At 41.8% G+C, this 27,102-nt stretch overlaps 1 protein-coding gene across 2 annotated transcripts in view; it reads left to right on the top strand.

The window, feature by feature from the left end:
- Positions 1-27,102, top strand: part of TTC28 (tetratricopeptide repeat domain 28) — a 611,240-nt gene that overhangs the window by 440,231 nt on the left and 143,907 nt on the right. For both annotated transcript variants that reach the window (XM_044275399.1, XM_044275400.1), the window contains 6 exons: positions 4,469-5,810; positions 10,542-11,065; positions 15,404-15,513; positions 20,455-20,584; positions 22,649-22,867; positions 23,497-23,662. In XM_044275399.1, the coding sequence (XP_044131334.1) occupies positions 4,469-5,810; positions 10,542-11,065; positions 15,404-15,513; positions 20,455-20,584; positions 22,649-22,867; positions 23,497-23,662 (2,491 nt within the window). The remainder of the gene's footprint in view (positions 1-4,468; positions 5,811-10,541; positions 11,066-15,403; positions 15,514-20,454; positions 20,585-22,648; positions 22,868-23,496; positions 23,663-27,102) is intronic.

Raw genomic sequence — 27,102 nt, 5'->3', positions numbered from 1 at the left:
ACGGATCCATGAAAAACGGACCGCAAAACACTGAAAAAGCCATACGGTCGTGTGCAATAGGCCTAAAGGTTATATAATTTGATTGTACTAATGATCACATACAGCTTGGTACAAAATTTCTGTTGCACCATATGTGTAATACGTTGCCTGAGGTATCCTCAAGTAGCATATACTGGACAATCGGACCTGGGATCATATCTTTGTAGCTTTGTAGGGGTTTTGAGCATGAGGGTATAATAGTTAGCCTCCTTTGACCTTACTAGTGTGAGGATAGTTGTCTTGTAGTTACCATTCCTGACTCCTGCCTAGACCTTGGAAAACCCTAGACTACCCCAGACACTGCTGTATTATTTTCCATCCATCCTGTATAACTTCTCCTGTACAGTAGTTGGTGCGAGAGATGGCACAATAGTTTTTCTCTGCATTTAAAGGAGTTGGCCACTTTCTGGCTGCTGTTGCCCAATATGCTTGTAAGATGAATATATGGCACTTACTAATATAGCCTTTGTTGAAATTCTGTGCCATTTCCTATGTTTCATAAGTTATTCCTCCTTGTTTGCCAAGTCTTTTGTGCTGTCCACACAGAGTGGCTGCGGATGGAGGGTCATGTGACAGACAATTCACCTCCTGTGATGTCTCCTGCATTCAAATACACTGCCCCTGCGATCTGCACTTGTTCTATTGGCAGTTTAGTGCAGGAGCAATGCATTTGGATAGAGATGCATCTGGTCAAATGGCCCTCCATCAGCGGCCATCTTATGGACAGGTTCTCTCTGTGGGCAGCACAGAAGATTTGTCCAACAATGGAATATGGATATTATGAAATATAAGCAAAGTCTATGGTAGTACTTGCCATATACTCATCTTACATTGGAAGACAGAAAGCGTCCAACCCCTTTATAATTTATATCTGAATTGGTACAGCACCCATATTTTCCAGCAACAAAGGTTTAAATTGCAAACCCTGGGGCATGCAGCTGCTAGCCTCCTTCTTAGGATACATTTACACTTTGCATTTTTAGGCAACGAAGTTGCGACATATTCGCATTTACACACTGAGGATTTGTGGTGAAGATATTGTGCTGCAAATCTGCAACAATTTACAGTACAATACATGTAGAAGGGAGTTTTAAAAACTCATCCATATGTACCAGAAAAAATCAGTATGTGGATTCTGTTGCAGAATCGGTGTGAATTCGTTGCAAGATCTGAGGTGGAATTTTCTGCTGTTTGTGAGCTCCTAAAGGCGCACGCTGTGATTATATCACCCAAGTGAAAAGTCCAAGCGTGGCGATATTACATGGTTTTTATTATCCGTTCTATTAGCATCTGATGTGAAGTCATTTCCAAATGATGTTTCCCCTGTATATACATATATTTAGTAAAAATTTTCAAAATTAGACATACAGCAGGGGACACTGAAAAATGTAAAAAACTGTACTCCCCCTTAGAATGTGCCCTTGGGCGTTGCTGCAACTCTGATGCCCACTGAGCCTATACTTGATGTCATGTTCATCAATTCTGTGACTGCTGCCACCAATCATTGGCCTCAGTGGTAACTTGTGCACAAAGGGCATGTCACTGCTGAGGTGAAATGGTTGGCTACAGCGGTCACGGATTTGATGAACAGTTCGTGGTCACTGCAGGTCCAGTGGGACCAGAGGCAGTGACCAGTGGGACATTTTAAAGGCAAGGTAAGGTTTTCTTTTTATTTGTACTCTGGCTCTGCTGCCTGAACACTTTGATGAAAGTGATGAAACTACCAAACCAGCATCAGCTTCCCAAGATTATATCTAGTAAATATTCATGAAATTCGGCAAAATATTGTGTAAGATTAATTAACATTGTATAATTAGTGTTTCCTCTTATCTATATTTCGTGGAAGGGTTTTAATTTATTTGTAATTTAATAGTTCCCAAGTGAGATGCCAGATTAACTGTAATCAGAGTGAAGATCAGTTCCTTTATAACATAAATTGGTATTCAAGTACAAAATCTGTTACATATTGACACTAAAACAATTTCGGTGTGATAGCAGTATAGTGTACTGTCATAATTAGAATGTCTTGTGAAATACCAATGTAAAGTATGTTATACTGCCTGGATATTCTGCACAGTGCCACAATATGTGTAGGGCTTTGTCTTCAAGTGGCTTCATGTGTAGATAAAGAATAATGCCTTTTGGCCCAGTTTGCGTGAGGAACAGTTTACTACATATGTCTAATATGCTAAGCAAGATGGTGGAAAGACAGTATGTACATGATCAGCGATGATCAGTGTGGGTTTGAGATGTTGTCAGCTTCATGGTTGGAAATCTGTTTTTAGGTTGCATTCACATGACCATAGCCATTTTGAGGTCCACAAATCACAGATTCTTAAAATACGGATGTGGTCTGTGTGTATCCCGCGCTTTTCACAGGCCTCATTGAAAAAAGGCCCCATTGCAAAACTGGAATGAATAGGACATGTTCTATAATTTGCAGCTCAGCCGCACGTATGCTCAACCACACGAATAACATCAATGTGCTGTCCACATTTTTTGTAGCCCCATAGAAATGAATGGGTTCACGTGCGATCCACAAAAAAATGCAGATCAAAAATACGGTTGTGTGAATGCAACCTTACTTTCACTATTCCTATACATCTATTTGAATCTAGAAGTCTGGACATAGGAACACATTTTCCTAATTTCCCTCTTCTTATAGTTGGACATGATTTTCTGGTACAGACTAATTCCAAATATAAAAAGCTGGCACACAAAATGATATGGTATGGGCAAAACACTGTAAAACCTGCCCAAGTGATTAGTGCATCTCATACTTACTGTGTGTTCTGAGACCTCTAGTTTTAGGAGTGCTTTAAATTTGAGCGCACTAACGCTTGGTTAACATATGAAGAGAAATGAAGAATCCTATAGTGACACACAAACAGCATGCTGATCAATGAGAATGAGGATCTCCTTTGGTCAAATTTTCATGCTAAACCAGTGCTTCTCACTCATGAGGTGCCCCCAGTGGACTGCAGATTTGAAAGCCCCACGCTGCACTCATATAGAAGTTTTATATGAGTATGTTGCTTTTTCCTGCTGTACAGGTCTTTACCTTGCTACAGCAATCTCTGATTTAGGCCTCATTCACATGTCTTTGATGACATCAGTTACAATATGGTCAGTGATTCATCCGTGAAGATGTTCTTGAAGGATGCATGTTTGGTCTGTGTGTCCATTTTTTGCCCTCTGTGTGTCATTCATACTCCACAGGCAATCCTCAGCTGAAAATTTATTTTAGGAACATTTCCTAGCAATGATCCATACAACACCAATTAAACTATGGATGCTATCTGTGTTTTTTCATTAACCCATAGACCATAATGGCTGTGAGGGATACATGGACAAAAATAGGGCATGCGTCCGTTAAGTAATCACGGCCCCACGAACCATGGAAATTCACGGATGTGTGAATACACACCTTAAAATCAATGGGTACGTTTGCTGTTCGTGGAGAACATGGATAGCACATGACTGTAATTCACTGATGTGTGCCTAAGGGCTTAGCCACCTACGTGAAGTCCATGTGTCACCATGCTCATGAGGCCCCAATAGGAAACTCTTGAGAAATCTTTAGCCTAATAACTTTTTTATTTTGTCAAGTTTTCAGTCCTCACAGTAAACGTAAGCTCCTTAACTAATCCAGCACTGAGATAGTAGTAGACCGCATACAGCAAGCATAGAACTTACAAGAAACCATTTTCACACTTCTCAATCTAGCCAAGAGATGAGGAAGCAGCTAGTTCCCAACAGCGGTGACAGGGTAGAAAAATCCACCTAATTGGATTGTAATATTTGCCTAAGCCAGCTGAAAGGTTTTTTTATGGTTAGAGGTGGGTGCATGGTTTACCCATAGATGAACTCTGCTTTGCCGTCCAGAGTATTAGGAGTGGTTGTCATCTTTTACAGCCGTCCACAATTCATATTTCCGATTGACCCAAATATCACACAGCTGTTACCTATTTATAAAGCAGCATAATGCACATTAACACTGCATTGTAAGCTTCACGTTATTAAATAGCCATTTACTAAAACTGAAAGAGGACAATTACGGTAGCCATTCATCCAGTGCATTGTGATATTAATGGAACCCATTTGATAATCTGCTCCTTAGTCTTTCTTGCATATGAAAGCACTCTAGTAGTAGTTCCCACGTGACAGACAATACAGTGCAGGCATGGGGATGTTAAATAAATATGAAGTGTGAATGTGATATATCTTTGGATTGAAAAAAAAAATAGGCTAAGCATCTAGATGAAGCCGACCGGAGTAAGACAAATGGTTCTTTCAGAATGTGTTTCCAGGGAGCCATAAAAGAATCATTTACACATTTTTCTTGCATATAAAAACTATGTCACAAATGATTTCTCTTGTAATTAAATATGCTAAGTTAATATCAATGTTTTGTTACTTTGCATTGCAGGAATAATTCATCAGATGAAAGGAGACTTTGAAACTGCACTGAAATTACATAAAACTCACCTTTCAATCGCCCAGGAATTAAATGATTATGCTGCCCAGGGTAGGGCATACGGCAACATGGGGAATGCTTACAATGCCCTGGGGATGTATGACCAAGCTGTCAAATATCATCGGCAGGAACTTCAGATATCAATGGAGGTCAACGACAGAGCTTCTCAAGCCTCCACTCATGGGAATCTAGCAGTGGCATATCAGGCTTTAGGTGCCCACGACAGAGCTTTGCAGCACTACCAAAACCATCTCAATATTGCTCGGGAGCTAAGAGATATTCAAAGTGAAGGTCGAGCTCTAGGAAATCTTGGCAACTTCCATTGTTCCCGGGGAGAGTACATGCAGGCTGTACCATTTTATGAACAGTACTTGAGACTATCGCCAGAGTTACAAGATATGGAGGGAGAAGGAAAGGTGTGCCACAACCTGGGTTATGCCCATTATTGCTTAGGGAATTACCAGGAAGCTGTAAAATACTATGAACAAGATCTCGCACTAGCAAAGGATCTTCATGACAAACTAAGCCAGGCCAAGGCATACTGCAACTTAGGCCTTGCCTTTAAGGCACTGACGAACTATAATAAAGCAGAGGAGTGCCAGAAATACCTTTTGTCTTTGGCACAGTCGTTGAATAATTCCCAGGCTAAGTTCCGAGCTCTTGGGAACCTAGGTGATATCTTTGTCGCTAAGAAAGATATAAATGGTGCAATAAAATTTTATGAACAGCAGTTAAGCTTGGCCCATCAAGTCAAAGATAGACGGCTGGAGGCTAGCGCCTATGCTGCTTTAGGCAGTGCTTACAGAATGATACAGAAATATGACAAGGCACTGGGATATCATACACAAGAACTTGAGGTCTTCCAAGAATTAAATGAGCTACCTGGAGAATGTAGAGCTCATGGTCACCTTGCTGCAGTGTATATGTCCCTAGAGAAGTATACTATGGCCTTCAAGTGCTATGAAGAACAACTTGAGCTTGGGCAAAAGCTAAAAGACCCTGCAATAGAAGCTCAGGTGTATGGGAATATGGGCATCACCAAGATGAATATGAATGTTATGGAGGAGGCCATCGGCTATTTTGAACAGCAGTTAGCAATGTTACAACAGTTAAGTGGAAATGACTCCATACTAGACAGAGGCCGTGGATATGGAAATTTAGGAGATTGTTATGATGCACTTGGAGATTACGAAGAAGCAATAAAATATTATGAAAAATATTTATCTGTAGCCCAGAGCTTAAACCGCCTACAGGATCAGTCCAAAGCATACAGGGGACTTGGAAATGGACACAGGTGAGTGAATGTTTCTGTATGGACAGTTACAGTGCATTTTGAAAGTCTTCAGACGAGACAGAGGGGATATGATAGAAACTTTTAAATACATAAAAGGGCTATCCATAGTATTCAGTATATTGGGCAGACTAGATGGGCCAAATGGTTCTTATCTGCCGACACATTCTATGTTTCAGAGCCTTTCACTTCTTTCGCCTTTTTGTTATGTTGGGGCCTCGAGCTGAAATATGAAATAAAATAAAAATCTATTTTTTCCCCATCATTCTGCACTCAATACCTTATAATGAGAAAGTGAAAACAGAATGTAAATTTTTTTAGCAACTTTATTAAAAATGAAAAACTACAATTTGGCATGGATGTAAGTAGTCAGATCCTTTACTCAGTACTTAGTTGAAGCACCTTGGCAGCACCTTTGGCAGCGATTACAGTCTCCAGTGTTCACGGCAGAGGCGTAAATAGAAATCATTGAGCTCCATAGCAAGAATCTGAATTGGGTTTACAGCCCCTCCTACTACTCTTTCCTAGCCCCTCCCACTGCTCCATGAACTGTGCTTGCTACTGCATGCCCCGGCGCACAAACCCCACCAGCCCACATATGATATTGCATAAAAATAATGGTGCGCAATGCACACTGCTGAGGTAATTTTGCTTTACTTGGTCAGGCCCCTATGTAAACCATGAATACATGAAAGGAAATAAAAATGTGTAGTGACATGGTCAGGGACATACTTTCCCCTCCCCAACAGCAACATGTACCAAAATAAAGCTCCTCAAATACCTTCACATCAGCATCTGATACCAGCGTGGCCAAAATACCTCCCCAACTTCGCTATTTAAATGCATTGTCCCCATCTTAATGTCTCACCGCTGTTTGGGATTTGCATTACAGGAGCAGTGAGGCTGGAGTTGGAGGGAGGGAGCCATCAGGTAAAAGGTAGAATGAAATGGGGAAAAGGGAGTGTGACGTTACAGGTCTCATGTTGCAGATGGCTACATGGTAAGAGGTATAATAGATGCAATGTTTTCAGATATATAGTATATACAGTAGTGTACTGATATGTGATGTACAAATTACACCTCTTACCTCACTTATTAGTACACTGCTATATATGATATATCTCTGTATACACTGCAAATGTTATACCTCATACCTCGCATATCAGTAAGCTGCTGGATATACTATATATCTGTTCCCACTGCATCTATTATACAATATAATATATGCAGTGTGTACATGTATATACAGCAGTGTACTGATGTGAGAGGTACAGTGTATTATAGATGCAGATTGGTGGTATGCTGCAGTGATGGTTGACCTTCTAAAAGTTTCCTCCATGTGCACACAGTATGTTTGTAGCTCAGCCAGAGTGACCACCTTGGTCACCTCTCTTACCAAGGACCTTATCCCCCAATTACTTAGTTTGTTGGGCTAGCCAGCTCTAGGAAGAGTCCTCATTGTTAAAAATGTCTTCCATTTAAGAATTATAGAGGCCACTGTACTCTTGGAAACTATAAGAGTAGCAGTTTTTTGTACTCAGTTCCGTACCTCCACACAATCCTGTCTCTAACCTCCACAGGCAATTCTTTCCTCCTCATAGCTTGGTTTATGTGCAATATCAGCTGTGAGACCTTATATGGACAGGTGACTATCTTTTCAAATTATGTCCAATCAACTGAATTTACCACAGGTGGGGTCCAATGAAGGTGTAAAACAGGCATGGCCAACCTGCGGCTCTCCAGCTGGTGTAAAACTACAACTCCCAGTTGCAACAGCTGGAGAGCCTCAGGTTGGCCATGCCTGGTGTAGAAACACCTCAAAGATCATGAGAAGCAGGAAGTCCTCAGAGCTAAATTTCAAGTGTCAAAGCAAAGGGTCTAAATAATTATGTCTATGTGAAATTTTACTTTTTCCTTTTTAATAATTTGCACAAAAATTCTAAAATTTTGTTTTTACTTTGTCATGATAGGGTATTCAGTGCACATTCATGGGGGAAAGCGTAATTTTTTAAATTTATTTTTAGTACAAGGTTGCAGCATAACAAAATGTGAAAAAAGTGAAAGGGTCCGAAGACTTTTCCAAATTCACTGTATAAATGAGTAAATTGTTCAAAGTTGAATTTGGGTTTGATTTGGCAGAATCGGTCAACCAATTCCATTTGGGTCTGAATCAATTCTGCCTTAACCAATAGTGCACCAAGTTGCCTGAAAATTTGTGTATGCTACTCTGAGGTTTTCTCTCTCTTTCTCTCTCTCTCCAAAATCACTCAAGAATTTTGATTCACCTCAAATTTTTACAAAATTCATCTTGACTAGTTTAGAATCGATTCACTCATTTCTAGTTGTATATAGTTCAGGAGTAGACAATATCCAGTACCATCCACAAGTGAAGGGCATATTATGTCCAGTGTTATGTACATGGACTCCTCTAAGCATTACTGATGCTTCTGCTCATGTACGGCTTCATGCATCTGAAGAGGTTCGTGGGACCTTACTGTGCTTTTCTGCATCTCCATATGTTGCTGATTTAATGATTACAAAGCTATTATTTCCTAGAAGCATACTTGATCACCACTCCTTTCATGCAGTGTGACACCATTTTAGTCATTATAAGTAATGGGAGCCCGACCATTAGATACTAATCACCTATACTTTGGGTAGGTGAAAAGTTTGACTCTAGGGGCAACCCATTTAACCTCCTAACAGTCACATTAAAATTGGAAAAACCCTCCTGAAGAAGTCACTTTTTTATTGTAGATTTTTAATATACAAAAATCACTGCAAAAAATGCACCAAAATGATACGCAACTGACAATACTAGCTAATTCCATTCAGGAACATATCGGAGCCCCTCATGCACCACGTCACTGTGTCTCAGCACGCATGGGGTCCTACCATTCAACTGTCCGTGGTGTGTGAACAGGGTCTGAATCAGTGCTAGAAACCAACTCACAGCCAGGCTCTCACATGCCTCCATAGTGGTATCACCAATGCATTGTGAGGTAGGATAAAGCTGTGAGCCGCACCCACAACAGACCATGTGGCACAGAAGCTGCCAGGTGCAAAAGAACATTACCAGAAAAATAAAGTGGCACATTCCATACACATAAAGACAAAAAACTCACTGAAAGAAGTGGCCTAAACGGGTGAAAATGTTCTTGTGGTGCATGCGGTCCGCCCCGGCATCCTCCATTGTACGCATTTTTTGCTGGGGATTGCCGTTGTCTGCGGACCGCATGCGGAGGAAATGCTCACCCGGTTATAGACATACTACAGTGTCTGGGTTTGGAGCATTTTCACCCGTTTAGACCACTTTTTTCAGTGAGTTTTTCGATTTTTAATATGTGTCTGCAGTAAATCTTGTTGGTGCTCAGGGGACACAATTGCTTTTTAACCCCTTAGTGACATAGTTAATTTTATCCTTAAGGACCAATAATATTTCCCCCCTTTGTGTGCCAGCTGTCATAACTTTTTAATTGTTTCTTCAATTTTTTATTTTATTTTGCAGGATTAGTTGTAGTTCTTTTAGGAACCATTGTGGGGTATATATACTGTAGTGTATTAAATAACTTTTATTATTTTATTTTTAGGGGAAAGATGAAAGAAACAACAATTTTAACATTATGTTCACTGTGTGGTAATAATAACATAATTTTATTATGTGGGTCCATACAATGATAACGCCATATTTCTATATATATTTTACTATTTTTCCTTTCCTCCATCAGCCTGTCAGTTTTGCAACTGCTCCCCCTCCTCCTCCAGACTGAAGGGGGGGGGGACTTCTTTAGCTGGTCATATCTCTGGTTTGGTACCAGCTAGAGATATGTGCTTTGTATTGTTTGACATTCCAAGCTTTTAGAAAATACCTGACAGCATTATCGTCACTACATGGGAAGATATCACTGTTAGTAATGGGAATTCAGTGAATGCAGCAGAAAGTGAAAGTAAAAGCAGGTTTTACCCATGATTATTCCCAACTCTATTTCTAACAGTAATATCTCCTGCTTATTTTGGGCTAATGCTGTCATTTTGTCACCAATCATGAGCTGGACAGAAGCGTTCGGGGCCGCTTGTGAGAGCCTTTGAACAGAACTCACAAGCGGAGCCCCGAACGCTAGTGTGAAAGTAGCCTAAGGTAGCCCCCCTGCTCGAGCCCAGCACGGGCAGAACAGTTAGGTACTTTTCCCACAGCCCGAGCTGAACTCCAGCAAAACAGTTAGGTGGTTAAACAGTAATTAACCTTTATGTAAAGGAGTTTCCCCATCTGATAACGTGATGATATGCCACCACTCTCTGATTGTGGGGACTTCTGGGCCCCCCACTGATCATGAGAATGAAAGGGACATAGGGCTGGTCTAGCACTGCGCCCGTTGTTTGAATATTTCTGATACGACGGTGGGCGTGGTCTCCTGGCTGTGCTGGCAAATGCATCTGGGTCCATTCACTTCAAATAGTGAAGGATTCCCAGAATTGGTGGGGGTCCGAGAGGTCTGTCTCTCAAAAGTCATAAAGTGTTGGCATATCCTAGCGATACGCCATCCCTTTGTGAAGTAGCAATACCCCTTTAACTGCCTGTTTGTATATCACAGAACTATAGTAGAGGGCATAAGTATACAGTACGTAGAAACTTGAAAGTAGCAGTGTTTCATTTCGTAGGGGCGTGACATAAGCTCGTGTTGTCTCGTGGTGAAGTCTTAAGTACACTTTTTTCCCATTTTGCATTTACTCTAGGTCCATGGGGAATTTACAGCAGTCACTTGTTTGCTTTGAAAAGAGGCTTGTGGTCGCTCATGAACTTGGGGAAACATCAAACAAAGCCCAGGCATATGGCGAACTGGGTAATTTGCACAGTCAGCTAGGAAATTATGAGCAAGCAATATCCTGTCTAGAACGCCAATTAAATATTGCCAGAGAAATGAAAGACCAGATACTGGAGAGTGATGCGGCCTGCGGTCTGGGTGGAGTGTATCAGCAGATGGGAGAATTTGACACAGCATTACAGTACCATCAGCTGGACTTACAGATAGCAGAAGAAACCAACAATCCATCGTGCCAAGCTCGGGCTTATGGAAACCTGGGACTGACCTATGAATCTCTGGGGAACTTTGAGAGAGCCGTGGTTTATCAGGAGCAGCACCTGAGCATTGCAGCAGAAATGAATGACCTGGTAGCAAAGACATTAGCTTACAGCAGTTTAGGAAGGACTCACCACGCATTACAGAACTACTCTCAAGCCGTAATGTACTTACAAGAAGGTAAGTCAGAATGTTCACCACCTTATTGTGCTATATACATATTTTAATCCCACAGCCGATATGATATTCAGAAAATGGCAGTGGTCTTGAAAGAAAAATATGTCTTTAGAGATGGATTTTTTCTTTCATTTTGGCTGCTTAGTAGCTTGTTACAGTAGTAGTGTTGAGCGAACTTGTGTTTTAAGTTCGGCGTCTAAAGTTCGGGTTCGGATTATCGCAGTATCCTGTTATGGATTCCGCTACCACGGACCATAACGGAATTTAGAATCCATAATGGGATACTTCAATAAAACACAAGTTCGCTCAACACTATACAGTAGCTCTTCACCAGCGCACAGGAGTGTGAGGCAGCCGGACACCATCCTCCTGTCTCATCATGAGGTCTAACTGCTGCTCTCTACTTCCTTTATGCTTTAGGCTACTTTTACACCTGCGTTTAGGTGCGGATCCGTCTGGTATCTGCACAGACGGATCCGCACCTATAACGCAAACGCTTAGATCCGTTCAGAACGGATCCGTTTGCATTACCATGAACAAAAAAAAATTTTATTTATTTTTTTGTTCATGATAGTGCAAACGGATCCGTTTTGACTTTACATTGAAAGTCAATGGGGGACGGATCCGTTTGAAAATTGAGCCATACTGTGTCAACTTCAAACAGATCCATCCCCATTGACTTACATTGTAAGTCTGGACGGATCCGTTTGCCTCCGCACGGCCAGGCGAACACCCGAACGCTGCAAGCAGCGTTCGGGTGTCCGCCTGCTGAGCGGAGCGGAGGACAAACGGTGCCAGACTGATGCATTCTGAGCGGATCCGCATCCACTCAGAATGCATTAGGGCTGGACGGATCCGTTCGGGGCCGCTTGTGAGAGCCTTCAAACGGAACTCACAAGCGGAACCCCGAACGCTAGTGTGAAAGTAGCCTTACACTACTACATTACTTCTTTAGAGTGGCTGCTGAATATACACATGCAAGGCCTTATTCACACGTCAGTGTTCATCAGTAATTTCCATCAGTGATTGTGAGCCAAAATCAGGAGTGGGTCTAAACACAGAGCAGAACAGGTGCAGATCTTTCCCTTATACCTTATATGTGCGGAGGCTCCACTCCTGGTTTTGGCTCACAATCACTGATAGTGATCACTTAACAGTCTTCATCATTCTTAACAGGTTAAGTAAGCATTGGCAAGAAAATGTTAGTTGACGTTTTCAATGTCTTTTGTGTCTTGATATCACAATAAGCAGGGGTACTCAAATACCACATACCTGGGTCTGCTGTAGGGTGAAGGCCTGAGCTGCAAAAAAAATATAAGAAGAGACAACACCAGTGGCGTGTAGCGACACATAAGCTCATTCAATCCCCTTTGTGCTGACCACACAGTAATAATGTTCTCTTGGGGACACCTAACAATAGTGATGCCCCTTAGTGCCCTTCAAACAGTATAATGTTCCTTTAGTGCCCCCTTAGAATATGATGCACCCTTCGTGCCCCCTCACGGTAGGATGTCCCCTAGGTGCCTCCTCACATCAGGGTGAGTCCTTTGTGTTCCCACTCAGTAGCGCTTTTAGTGCTGCGCTGTCTGTGGTTCAGCGCAGCAGGCACGATGACGTCGCTGCATCACGCCTGCCAGCGCTAAACTATGTACAGCAGGGAGCTGACAGCATCTTACTTCACCATTGTATTCAACCGTATCTGCATCATGAGGACACAGGTACAGTTTAGAAGTGGGACATGCAGGGGTCGGACAACTGGCAACAGACCGTGGTCCGCCAAAATGCCCCTGCTCAAGGGAGTCAGTCTAAAGAGAACTGATTTAGAGATTTTTAGGTTCTATAAAGATAAACCCTAGTCATTTTCTAATGAAAATGTATACAATTTTCAGTATGATCATGATCTCACTCTTGCTGTCAATGAATAAAACCATTCTGGTTTACATTTAGAGACTTAAAACCTGCTTATTGTATCTAGCAGACAAAGCTGCAGAGCTCATTTCATGGGTTCCAAACCGCTATGCAGCTGTCATTGACAGGTTTTTGGCCACTGGATGTAATCACTACATATTCCATTCACTGACAGCTAACTGAGCTCTTGAAAATACTGAGAAAATGAAAGGCAGAGTACAGTAAACAGCTGCATCTTTTTTTTCATGAATCAGTGAACATATTTTACTTACATAGTCTCTTTTAATTACTATATGGAGCAGCTACACAAGAGGATGTGCCCTATTATTGGACATCACATAGATCACCTTTAAAGGGTATTCCCATCTAATGACCATATGGCATATCATTAGCACACCATAATGTTATCCCGTGGGGCCTGACCACTGGGACCCCCTGGTAGTCATGTGCATGGACGGGCAAGGTTCATTTTGGTCTAATCCCTGCAATGTTCAGAGAACAGCAACACAGCTCCAAGTAAGTGAACTGTAAAGGATCAGTACCCCCACAATCCTATTGATGTGCCATACAATTACTATACAAAAACCCCTTTAAGGCGATTTATGACAGCTGTCTCATGCTCAAAACTTGTACTCCCCCTTAGCAGGAAAAATCTGATAATTAAGCAGTAGCCTGAGATTTATAGGCCATGCTTTTGCCCTTTAAATTCATCAGCAGAATCCCATGTGCTGTTTAAAGCAGCCTCTCTTATGCCCATGGGTGTAACTATAGCCATAGCAGTTGCTATGGGGCCCAGAGGTTGAGGGGGCCCAGTCAGGTGCACAAACATTGTACTTTTTTGTGGGGAATAGCAATATGGGGGTCATTTACTATGCTGAAGTACGTCTAAACTAGGTGTATTTCAGGTGCAGATAGCAGCGCAACGGTTTGCTGCGCTGCTATCTGCGACTTCGCCCTGCTCACTCCAGGTCTAAAATTGTGGGGGTGGCGTGGGCTGGGAATGGTTCAGGACGTAAGCCCATCTCATTTACTATTTTTCTACGCCTGTTTTAGGCATAGAAAATGGTCTAAATGTAAGCCAGATCAGAAGCCGTCTGACATTCAGAACTGGCGCTGGGTGCGCTGAAGTTATGGAGAGGCCTGAGCCTCTTCATAACTTTGGTGGATCCACCACCAGTTTAGGGCTTTATTAAGACCGGCGTCTAAAATGCCGCTCTTAATAAATGTGCCCCATATGTGTCTTTTTGCGATCATGTACGTTTTCCGATATATATGGTGCTATTAGAAATACCTGCTATTTTTATTTTCTTAGTCTACTTTCACATTCACGTTTTGGTTTCCATTTGTGAGATCCGTTCAGGGCTCTCACAAGCAGTCCAAAATGGATCAGTTTGTATTCTAATGCATTCTGAATGGAAAAGGATCCGCTCAGAATGCATCAGTTTGCCTCCGTTCCGTCTCCATTCCGCTTTGGAGACGGACACCAAAACGCTGCGTCCGTCTGATGAAACTGAGCCAAACGGATCCGTCCTGGCACACAATGTAAGTCAATGGGGACGGATCCGTTTTCACTGACACAATCTGGCACAATAGAAAACAGATCCATCCCCCATTGACTTTCAATGGTGCTCAAGACGGATCCATCTTGGCTATGTTAAAGATAATACAAACGGATCGGCACAAAACGCAAGTGTGAAAGTAGCCTTACTTAGGTATGCCCTCGCTTATGTCTATGGTCCAGCAGACACAGAAAAGAAAGTTCTTAATATTTCATTCTTAAGGGAATGTGTCATTAGAAAATTACCTATTTTTTAATTCACATTTTTATATCAAACATATTTTTTTCATTTTCAGTGTTTTTTTTTCTTTTTCCATATCTGTATCTATATTTTATAAAATATAGGAATTCTTGACATATTACCGGTATTAGACCTATTGACCAGTTTTAAAACTGCATGATTTTAGGATTTTTATTTAAATCAAAAATTCCCAAAAAAATACCTTTAAAATAAAAACTTAATAGGCCATTTCTGATGACACATTCCCTTTAACTTGTTCTACTATGTCAGTTAAATGTTGAAATACAAGATCATAATGTTTCATAAACAAAAGTGTTTTTTTGTTTGTGCTTTTTCTTTTCCTTTTTAATCTGTAAAAGTGACATATGCAATTGCATCAAACCACTGACATGACACTGACGAGGCCTGACACCAAATAATTGGGGAGTAACACTCTTGCTTGTATACGGCTTAACAAATATGTATTTGGAATAGGAACATGAAATGACCATTTTATGTGAAGGCCTCCAGGGTAAACAGGAAAACTTGGCTCAGAGTTAGAAAGATGATCCTTTTATTAACCATCTCTAATGTGTCAATGAGGGATCGGTCATGTGTGCATTCGCTTACATTCTGCTTGTTTGTCTTCACAAAGGCTTGAGGTTAGCAGAACAGCTGGCCCGCAGAGAGGATGAAGCAAAAATTAGACATCGCCTTGGACTTTCGCTTTGGGCGAGTGGGAACTTGGAAGAAGCTCAACACCAGGTCAGAGCTTGTATCAGGCATGGGATGAGGAATATGGATATGATTTCATTGTGTGGTTTAGACACATGCTTGAGAGAAAACATCATTCCATGGAACAAAACTGAAACAATAGTAACCTGCGTCTTCCTCTACTTATACAGGGTGGTCTATGGAAAAGTAGCCCGCCTCCAATATCTCCAAATCAAACTGCCTAATAGTAAATCTGTCCTAGTTGTCCATTGCAACCAATCGGAGCTCAGCTTTCATTTTTTCAGAGCCCTGTTGGAACTGAATTCTGAGTTCTGATTGGTTGCTATGGGCAACTAAGACTGATTTATTATTCAGTTTGATAAAAGTGGCCTATTGTGTCCTCCCTGGAACATCGAATAGCGATTGTGGAAGGCTATGTGTGAAGCAGATCGATTAAGGAAACGCAAGAGATCTTTGCCGACATTTACGCAGGAGCTAAACCACTAGCTAAACGTTGTATTCAGAGTCTGGTTTGCAAATGGCATCAAACTAGCTCTGTTGCAAACATGAAGAAACTGAGGCCTCCATCGGTCAGGACGGCTGAAGTGGTGCATGAAATTCACCAATGGATTGCAAGTAGCCCCCAAAATCAACTCTAAGACTGTCTCAGCAGGTTGATGTACCACGAACAGCGTGTCAGCGAATGCTGAAATCTCTGAACCTGAAACCGATTAACGTGGGTGCAGGAACTGAGAGTCTGACAAAGCTAAACGCGTAAATTACTGTACATGGTGCTGACTACGATTGCTGACAGACATTTGGACCCATTGCTGCACTTATGATGGTGGAAGCTTGGTTTCATTTATCAGGTCACACAAATTCCCAGAATACGAGGTAGTGGTCCTCTGAAAATCCCCATTTGACTCACGAAACAGCACTTCACAACCAGAAAATTGGCATTTGGTGCGCAGTGTCAGGAACACGAATAGAGGGCCTAATTTTCTTCAAACCAACTGTGAATACCGCACTTTACCTGGACATCTCTGAACAGTTTTACAGCCAACTAAGGCCGGTTTCACGCTTGCGTTGTTTTCCGATATTGAGATCGGTTTAGTCCTCATGTATTCTGACTAGAAAGAGATCTGTTCAGGATGCCTTCCGTCCTGTCAGCATTCTGTTTTGTGACCGGACACAAAACCACTACAAGGTGCTGTTTTGTGGCCAGTCTTTGAAACGGATCAAACTGGATCTGTCACTAAAAACAAGTCAATGATGATCCTAAAAAAAAATCTGTCACCTATTGACTTTCAATGTATTTGTTGATGGATATGGTTTGTTCCGTTTTGATTTCACACACCTGCATCCTAATTCAATGGATGCATCCTGATGTGCAAAATCTCAATAGATCCGTTTAATTCTGGTTATGAGATCCTCTGCCGGGTCTTAATAACAGAATTAACAACGCAAGTGTGAAACAGGCCTAACACCAGAAGAAAAAAAGGTCCTGCTTTTCCCAACAAGATGGGGCAACATGCCACACCTCACAGAACTCACTGGCGTGGGTTCATGAACTGTTTAGAGAGGAACGAACTGTGAGCAAAGGGTTATGGCCACCACATTCCCCAGACTTGTCCACATGCCATTTTTATCTGTTGGGAAATTTAAACCAGGAAGTGTCCGCTAACAATCCACGACCCCTGGATGAAGACAAGGAAAACCTCACAAACACTATCCGCAGCATCGCTGCTGAAGAGCTGCAAACCGTATCAGCCAAAATAACCCGACGTGCCCAAAGACGCATAGATGTGAAGGGGGATCACTTTCAGCATTTTTTGTGACTTGTGGGTAATTTAAAAAAAAACTATCCGGGCTACTTTTTCATAGGCCACCCTGTGGTATTCTAAACTATTCAACCGATGGACCTGCCATATCTGAGACCCCTGGCAGTTTGTGTAAAGCCCATAGCCATTTACTACAATGTCCTGCTCCACAAGATAGGTCATCAGCATCTGATCAGTGGAGGTCCAACTCCTGGCACCCCTGACAGTCAGCACTAAGAAGAGACCGAGACCTAGGTCATTGATGTCACATTGGTTGGTCACATGGCATAGACGCAGTTCAGTCCCATTCAAGTGGATGAGGCTGAGCTGCAGTACCAAGCACAGCCGCTATACAATGTATGGCGCTTTGCTTTTTGAGCTCACCAGACCTCCGCAGCCTCTTCATACAGCTGATTGGTGAGCGAGCAAACGCTTGTTCATTGGGCAATCCCAATCTTTCAACAGGTTTAAAAATAAACCTGTTGAAAGGCAGATTGTGGTGTCTAATCATGATGGGCTGGCAATTAATGATTCAGTATGGCGATGAGCGATGGCTTAACGATCACTCCTCCCCATACAGTTGAGGAGATCACTGCATGTAATAGCAGCAGTCTTATTGGCTGATGAGCAGAACACTTCTTTCTAGATAATCGCCTGCCTAATCTGCAGGTCTAATACAGTCTTAACTGTCAGTCGAAAGCTCATTCAGCTCACTGCTATCTCTCCTGATCCTCCCGTACATATGCATGCTTGACTTGTGAATGGGCAGAGGGGGGAAAGCTGACACCAGACAACTCTGGCAGCAGGTTATCTTTCCAAGAACAAAAGGATTGGACAGTTGAGATCCAACATGCCCGATTCTTGTCTCTCCCAAAACAATCCAGTCCAGATGAGTCGAAATGATTTTCAGCTGAGGATTTGTTTGAAAAAAATGTTGCTGTGTTGGAATTCACGTTAAAGTGAGGGTGTCTGGCTTCATGATATTGATGTATCTTCAGGATAGGTCACTAATATCAGATCTGTGAAGATCCAACTCCTGGCACCCCCACAGATCAGCTGTGGAATGGAGATAAATGCTGAAGAGGACGCAGCACTCACACTAGCGCTGCGGCCACATCAAACAGCTGATTGGGTGCTGGGAGATGGACCACCACCAATATCATGAAACCGGACAACCCTTTTTTCAAAGCAAAGAGTATTTATGTACACAGTAGAAGCACAGTATTGTGCAGATGTGTCCGTACCTAGATGCACCAATTTTACATTTCCGGAAAAATGTGTATATGTTTTTTTAGAGACAGACGTGTAAATCCATGTCTCCATGTGTACATGCCTGTAGTAAACGTTGGAATCCATAGAAGGAAGCACGTTAGTGTCATACACATACTTGTACACTTTATGAAGCCAATTTAAACAAAACCTTACCTAAATAGTGGAATAATTGCCATAATAAATCATTACTCCGGCCTCCAAACTAAACACTAAGCACATCTGAGTCCGGGGCGGTGTTTATTGCTCATGTACACAGTTGTGCATTTTCTTCTATTATAGTTTGAGATCCTTAGTCTATTAAATCTGAGAAAGCAATAAACCATTAGAGACACAGCAATAAATAATACATTCCATTCATATTAAGACAGTACATCAAATTATGTATACATGGACCCGGCATTTATGAACGTGCAGATGGTTGCACAAATACTGGTAAAAAAAAATAGTAATGACACAGAAGAGACATTTAATTTCTTCATTATTTGAAACAAAACACTTTCCCAACCTTAGGCGGATCTTTTGCCGGCAGGATTTGGCACCGATTCCACTTTGAAAAGCCACTGTCAGCCAGGCTGAATCTGCCTCCCTTTTTTTTCCAGTTGGAGGCCACGCTACGCTTCATTCGGCTGCGGTTTACAGCCACTACCGGGCCAAAAAAGGGAATGTCCTTTCTGGCGCAGTGTATGGACTTTTTTTTAGTTTACCGTCATTCAGTGGGGCTAAACCGTGAGCGCGTCCATGGCATTTACATAAAAAAAAAACTGAGGCAGAAATCGAAGGGGTATATGCCACTGAGTATGTGTCAGATTTTCCTTTTGCTAAATCTACCGTGTGAACAGGGATTTATATGTTTATTTTAACCGCCAAAAAGTGCACGGCCAATAAACAGCTAGTGCAGATCTTTAAGGGGGTGGCCACGCTCTATTTTCACAAATATACTGTAAATAGCATTAGGTGCCACTTACCAATATACTGTTATCAGCAGTTCAGTGCTGATACAGTCTTCTGTAAAGCGCCACCCCCTTGTTGGGACAGTATGCTACGTGGACTGTATGGCACTACCATTGAAAAGCACTGCATATGGGAAACTAGAGCATGCACAGTGGGAGGAGGCCGATAAACATGTTGGGTCACATTCCCCTCTATCAGTGTCCATGTTGAGGACAGGGGCACCTTGTACTCTCCTGAGAAGACTGTACTAACAAGGGGCAGAGCTTCACATAAGGAGTTGCTGATAACAATATATTGGTAACTGACACATAATGCTATTCACAGCACATTTGTGAAAATAGAAAGTGGCCACCCCGTTTAAGGGGATAGAAGTGAACTTAACATACTAGGCATGCAACTACCAAATTTATGGAGCTGACCCTAGTAAGCATAGAAAGGGACGTGGCACTGGAGCATGGACTTCTACCAATCTGATATTGATGTCCTATCCTTAGTCTTAGAGTCCTGGACTCACTAGGTGATGCTGGATGATGCTAAGATAATGTTGTGTTCATTATTGTGACAACTACACAATAAGTAGTGCAACCGCAAAACCGAAAAGGTTCCTGCTTGTTTGAACCATGGTCAAAGTTCTCTGCCAAATCTTTCCATGGACAAAAATGCCTATACTATAAATAGATAGAATTTCTCTTTTTACATGCTTGCCTTCTATTGTAGGGGACTCAAGTTTCAGAAATGTAGCATAATCAATATACATAAAATGAAAACATACCACATACTGGAAATAAATATACCACAGCATCTGCTCTTTCTTCAGAGTGGCTCACATAATTCTAGTTTAATTACAGGGGTATGAAATGTCCAGAATAGCATCAGTCCCCTTAGGAAGCTTACATTTCAAGACAGGTTGTCAGATATTTAATGAGCAAAGTGTTCTCTCTGGTTTCAGCTTTACAGAGCTTCAGCGTTATTTGAAACAATACGACGTGAGGCGCAGCTCAGCACTGACTACAAGCTCTCCCTCTTTGATCTGCAAACGTCGTCATACCAGGCACTGCAGCGGGTGCTCATCAGTCTTGGTAAGAGCTGCATTCCTTGGTCACAGACACATGTTGTAATGGCACTTACCTATCCTACTGTGCATAAGTAAACCACAGCTGTCTTTACATTATCACATACAGATAACCTTCTGTAGATGTTAAGAACAACACCATTTGGTTCCCTAAATCACAATGGCAGACTGAATTGTATGATGGAAACAAATTCTTAAAAATTGCCTCGAGAACATACCCTGACCCAAACGTATAATAGATGATACCTTTCAGATAAACCCCAGGTCAGATTGGAAAGGTCACAGTCACTTCAGCGAACTTTGCATAATAAATCTTAAAAGTGAATATAAGAAACTTTGTAATATAGTTTATTGGAGAAAATGCCTCTTTCTCCACCTGCCTCCTGCATCAGTCTGTTACTAAGAATTCACAGCTAAATTTTGTCTTGAGAGATGAGATGGGCTATCAGCTTGCTGAGGGAGTAGGTTAGGCTTTGTTCACATCGGCATTGTAGTTTCTGTTGTTCTGCTCCATTATCTGAACAGAACACAAAAAATAAAGAGTGCTGGATCCATTGCATAAAGGACATGACTAACTTACTATTATAGGGTTTGTTGGGTTTCTGTCATAACACCTAATATGCAACCTGCATTATTGTTTGACATCTGATACACATGTGAACAAAACCTAACTTGCTTCCTGTAGAAGCCTAAAGAGAAAAGAGTGGGAGAATGAAGAGTGAGCTGCTGGATGAAGACAGAGGCAGAGACACAGAGATGCTGTTGCTTGCTCTAGTAGCTAATGCTGTTGTGTTTTTTCTCATCCAAATATTGGATTCACAGTAATACTGCTCAGTCCTTCTAGATAATGTCCACCATGCTACAGATGCTTCTGAGAGTGTATTACAAAGAGATAGGGGACAGGATGGTCTCTCTATGTTCATATATAGGAGATATCATGGTAACTAGTCTTCATCTGTTCTGGAGCTGAAGTCTGGGAAAACTGATGATTAGAGATGGAGCCTGCAGAGAGAAAAACTGGTAAAATAGGTAGGATGCAAGTCATAAAATGGGCAGATATATTTCTATTCCTCGTGTCTACACACAACAGCTTTAACAACTTCAGTGCACTAGTCCTTTTAGTTGGCCAAGTCAAGATGAGCCTTTATTAAAAGGGATCTTGACATTTTTCATAAAGACGTCTCAGAAGATCACATCGGTGATGAGCATGATCTCGTCTTGTTTTTTCTATGCACCTAGAGAATTACATCACTATTATTTTATTGAGCCCATAAGTGCATACAATTAGCAGGATGTTCCAGCCCCTAATATAGCTGGGCTTTTCTTCAAATCTTCAGGCATCTACAGTATTTGTAGAAATTGTTATTCTGAGAAAGTACAGTAGGTACAAAATATGGAACATCCATATAACGGTGTATCCATATTAAATAAAGCACTGAACATGGTGTGATGTGGAGAACTACAGTATATAAATGAACCTGCTCAACTGAGTCTCAGAATAAGGGTCCATTCACACGTCCGTTGTTTCTTTCCTGATCTGTTTCGTTTTTTGCGGAACAGATCTGGACCAGTTCTGTACCCATTCATTTTCAATGGGTCCTGAAAAAAAATCGGACATTGTGCTGTCCGATTTTTTTCAGGACCCATTGAAAATGAATGGGTACAGAACTGGTCCAGATCTGTTCCGCAAAAAACGGAACAGATCAAGAAAGAAACAACGGACATGTGAATGGACCCTTAGAGGGCATCGGAGAGTGTAATATGTGTCTGTGGTTTTGTTTGTGCTAATAATTGTCATTTAGTTTCTCAGAGAATCTGGATACATTTATTAATTAAATCCTTCATCGTGAGCCATTAAGAGCGATGTGCTAATGGAAAAGCATCAAGAGCCATCATAACCAAAGACACATTAAAGGTGTAGGTGATAAACCTTTCACAGGAATAAATACAGCATGTACCTGAGACTGCCCACCTTAATGTGATGAAAATGTTCTAGCATTAAAGTGGAAGAGACGATAAAGGTGTTATTCCTATCAAAATGCATGATAAATGTTCAATATGTATATCACAGGACATCATGATGAAGCTTTAGCAGTGGCGGAAAGAGGAAGGACACGGGCTTTTGCGGATCTGCTTGTTGAGCGGCAAACAGGACAGCAGGAATCTGACCCTTACACCCCTGTGACTATTGACCAAATCTTGGAGACTGTAAATAGTCAAAGAGGCCTGGTGCTCTACTACTCATTGGCTGCAGGCTATCTTTACAGCTGGTTGCTTGCTCCTGGATCTGGTAAGACTGAAGTTACTTTATTGTTTAGATTGAAATAAGCAAAAAAGTCTTCTGAACTACTCTGAACTGTTTTTTCCTTTTGCTTATATGGCACCAACATATTCTGTAGCGCCAGGGCTGTAACTACCACTATAGCAACCTTAGCGGCAACTGTGGGGCCTGCAATGTTAGGGAAGCCCTGCCTGGAACACAGTCAATAAATTAGTGGAGGATGTGCATCCTCCACAGTCTTCTAAGCTCCTGGAACTGTCAGGTCAGACAGTGCTACTTTTTAAAACTTTTTGGACAGATTTAGGCCCCATGGACATGGTCGCTGTTTAGACAGCACAAACTGCTACCCAGAAGTCATGAATGGTGGTGCATGCACAGGATGACCCGTTTCGCTCGTTCATAGGGTGATCGGCAGCACATTTAGATGGGCAGATTGTTGGGAACGAGCGTTCGCAGGAACAGTCGTTCCCGATAATCTGCCCAAAGATCTGGCCGTGTAAATCCACCTTTATAGTGTATTCCTTTTTCTTATATTCCTACAGTATCTCAAAGTCTGAACGATTTTATATGCAGCTAATAATCTGTGGACAGTACATTATATATGCATTATATATATTATAATGTGATATTTTTTGTAGGAATATTAAAGTTTCACGAATACTATTTGGGAGACTCAACTTTAGAAAACACCAGTGATTTTCCTGAATCTGGAAGTTTGAGTTTTCAGGGGTCGAGCAGTTCGGTTCTAGAGCAGCACATTGCAAATGTCCGGGAAAGCCTTGGAGTGGACTCTTACTACACAAGGTTTGTTGTATACTGCATTTTGTGAATTTGATTACATAACATGGTACAGTATATGAGCCACGAAAGCATAAAATGTGAACTATGAAGAAATACATTTGCCGTTTGGGAAGAAATCTACACGTACATGGTAGTATCATACATATTCAATAACTCCATGCAGATATTGTCTTTAGTTAGGGTTGAACCAAGGGCACCAGTGACAAGGCTAACCACTAAGCCACTGTGCTACCCGGAAATCTGTTACTTAGTGAACTATTTTGCTTGGTGACTGTTTGTGCTGTTGCTAATATTTAAAAGGGTTATCCGAGATTTTAATACTGATGACCTATCCACAGGACAAGTCATCAGTATCTGATCGTGGGCGTTTGAAACCCGGGACCCCCACCGATCAACAGTTTGAGAAGGCACCAGCGCTCCTGTAAACGCTGCGGCCTTCTCCATGCTTACCAAGCACAGTGCCGTACATTGTATAGCGGCTGTATATGGTATCGTGCTCAGCCCCATTCACTTCTATGTGTGCCTAGGCCATGTGACGGACGTGTCATCACTAGCTTAGCAAAAGCTGCGAGAAGGCCACGGAGCTCACAGAAGCGAGGGTGCCTTCTCAAACAGATGATCAACGGGGATCCTAGGTGTTGGACCCCCACCAGATACTGATAACCTATCTTGAGGATACTGTAAGTCATCAGTATTATAATCTCGGAAAACCCCTTTAAAGGTTTTTTTCTGGGAATTAAATACAGTGTATTTATGATCCATCCTCAGGACAGGTCATCAGTATCTGACTGGTGGGAGTTTGATTCCCAGCAACCCTTCCGATCTGCTGTTTAAAGGAGCCACGGCTGACTGCCTCTTCATACTATACACCAAGCACAGTGACATGCAGTGTATAGCGGCTTTGATTGGCATTGCAGTTCAATCTCTTTCACATGATGGAGGATGAAATGCACGAAGGCCATATATGAACAATACATGTGATGTCACAGGCCTAGGAAGAGGCTGCGAAATTTACCTGAGCACTTCAGCCTCTTCAAACAGCAAATTATCAGGGGTGCAGGGAGCTGGACCCCCATAAAAAATGGATTACCTATTATGAGGATAGGTCATCAATACTTAAATTCCAGAAAGCCCTTAACAGACTTGTGGGCTGATATAATAGCAAGGCTCATAATAGCTGCAGGCACCTGTTTTTGTATGGCCAAATCTCTGCACTTATGCTGGAAATAGGCTGGATCCCCACCGGGTCCCGTTATAGTCAATAGGGCCTGGTGGTGCTTTGGTCCTTTCTGGCTATGCTGCACTACGGCAGGCTGTTCCTCTGCCGGAAGATTTTGTAAAATAAAGTTAGTTTGAAACTAGCCTAAGCATGTAAACAGATGTGCAATGCTACCAGTTAGGTTACATCTTGTTTTCTTTACCTTTATGTGGAAACTGTTAGTGGAAATATTCTTTTCACTAGTTTATATGACTATAATCCAAGGTCACTGTCGTGACTATTATTCATTCTTGGAGGGTTTTTTTTGCAGATAAAGCCCTTATATAATAATGTTATTTGTGCATAGCCATAGACAGCTATGTAAACTTAGCATTCATGGAGCCTAGCAGTTGTCGCTAATGACTAATGCGCTGTATATTTTTGCACACAATAGTCAACCTGTGTATGAATATACAACCTATTGTGTACAAGACAGAAAATAAATCTGAAGTGTCTTGCTTTTTCTATAACAGAGGTGTGTCATTGCTCATGCTGTAGGGTTTTATTACAGAGAGAAAAATAAATTGGCAATCCTACCATGAATATTCAATCAAATGTTGATGTTGAAATATACGGCACTGTGTATGCTAATGGTTCAGATTATATGCACATGCCATTATTTTTTTCTTGGAAATCACCCTTTTGTTGAGAGTTTATGCTGTGTAATTCCATTTTATGAATCAGTACATAATACCCATGATTAAACTTTTTGGCCCAGATTTACAAACGTGTCTGCACCTAGAATCTTTCTAAAGAGTTGTGCAATTTGGGCAAATTTGGTGCAAGTAGGGTTTCTACACTTGTCTGACTTGCTCGGAAGAAGGGTAGGACTTAGTTCAAAGGGGCAGAGCTTAGTTGGAAAGGCGCATGGCCTAAGATGTGCATTGTTACACAAAAATTGAGCCACAAGTTTAAAATTCTGTCTCAAAGTAAGCCAACCAGTAGTTGAATGGGGCTGTGTTTGGTGAGCATGAAGAAGGCTGAGGTGATAACAGGAACAACTGTTCAGCAGAGGTCAGGGCCGGCGCCACCCATAAGCAGAGTAGGCCACCGCGTAGAGCGCACTCTGCCTAGGGGCGCCAGCAGGAGTCCGAATCCCAAGCAGTAGCTCTCTACCGCCTGCGCCCCACCCCGCCCCGCCCCCTTACTTGTGGATCCATCTGACATCATCTCCTTCACTTCACACCTTCTGTACCTGTACTTGCCGGCCAGATGCGCTGCGACACACAGCTACGAGACCCTGGTGTATTTAAATCTCATTTAGACTGCCTTTCAGAAAAGTTTGTCCTGGGATTCGAACTCATGACCTCTAGACATCAGAGGCATTTACCCTCACAGCCATGAAACCTGTCTAGCTCATTACTTAAAAAAAAAAAAAAAAAAAAAAAAAATATATATATATATATATATATATATATATGACTTCTACTGATACCTAGTGTACAACCATACACATGACAGCTGCCCCAACACACCCAGCTCTGCTACATCCATACACAGTGGGCAGCTGTCATGTGTATGGATGTACACTAGGTATCAAAGTTACCTACAGTAGAAGTCTTATATTATTATTTTTTTAAGTAACTAGCTAGACAGCTTTCATGGCTGTAGAATCAGTCCCTAAACTGAGGGCATTCCTTTGATCTACTACCTGCTGTCCTGAGTGGACAGGGTAATGTGCCCAACATGGGAATCGGCTAAACAGAGCCAAAATGATAATTACTCTAAGTTACAGTAAAGAATGTCGAATTATCTCAATTGTATTTGCCTGAGAGCAACTAGTTAAATCATGGGTAACCCCCTATGCATAAGGATTACAGGATTGTGCAGTCCATCGATTAAAATGTTAAGGCTGGCAGAATAGATTATGTTACCAATGGAAAACATTTATATTAATTGGATCTGATTGTGTTGGGTCCATGAAGTATAAGAAAGATCCACTTATGTCATGGGATGTTCTGGAAGACGGTATGATGCAAAGTGCTGGCTCATCGGGGAGGAAATCTCATCTTCCCTTTAATAGTCCTCAGCCCGGCTCGTTTTCCAGCCCATAATACCGCTGAATGCAGAATGAACCCGTTTCAAGTCAACAGCCTCAATAGAATGTGCAGGACGAGTCCTTTCAGAGTGTAAACAGAAACAAAATCTATTTGGCAAGCAGGCAGCATGCAGGGGAAGTCAGTGA

Source organism: Bufo gargarizans, chromosome 1 (assembly GCF_014858855.1).
Source record: "Bufo gargarizans isolate SCDJY-AF-19 chromosome 1, ASM1485885v1, whole genome shotgun sequence".
Taxonomy (NCBI): Eukaryota; Metazoa; Chordata; class Amphibia; order Anura; family Bufonidae; genus Bufo; species Bufo gargarizans.
This window is presented reverse-complemented; position numbering and strand designations above follow the sequence as displayed.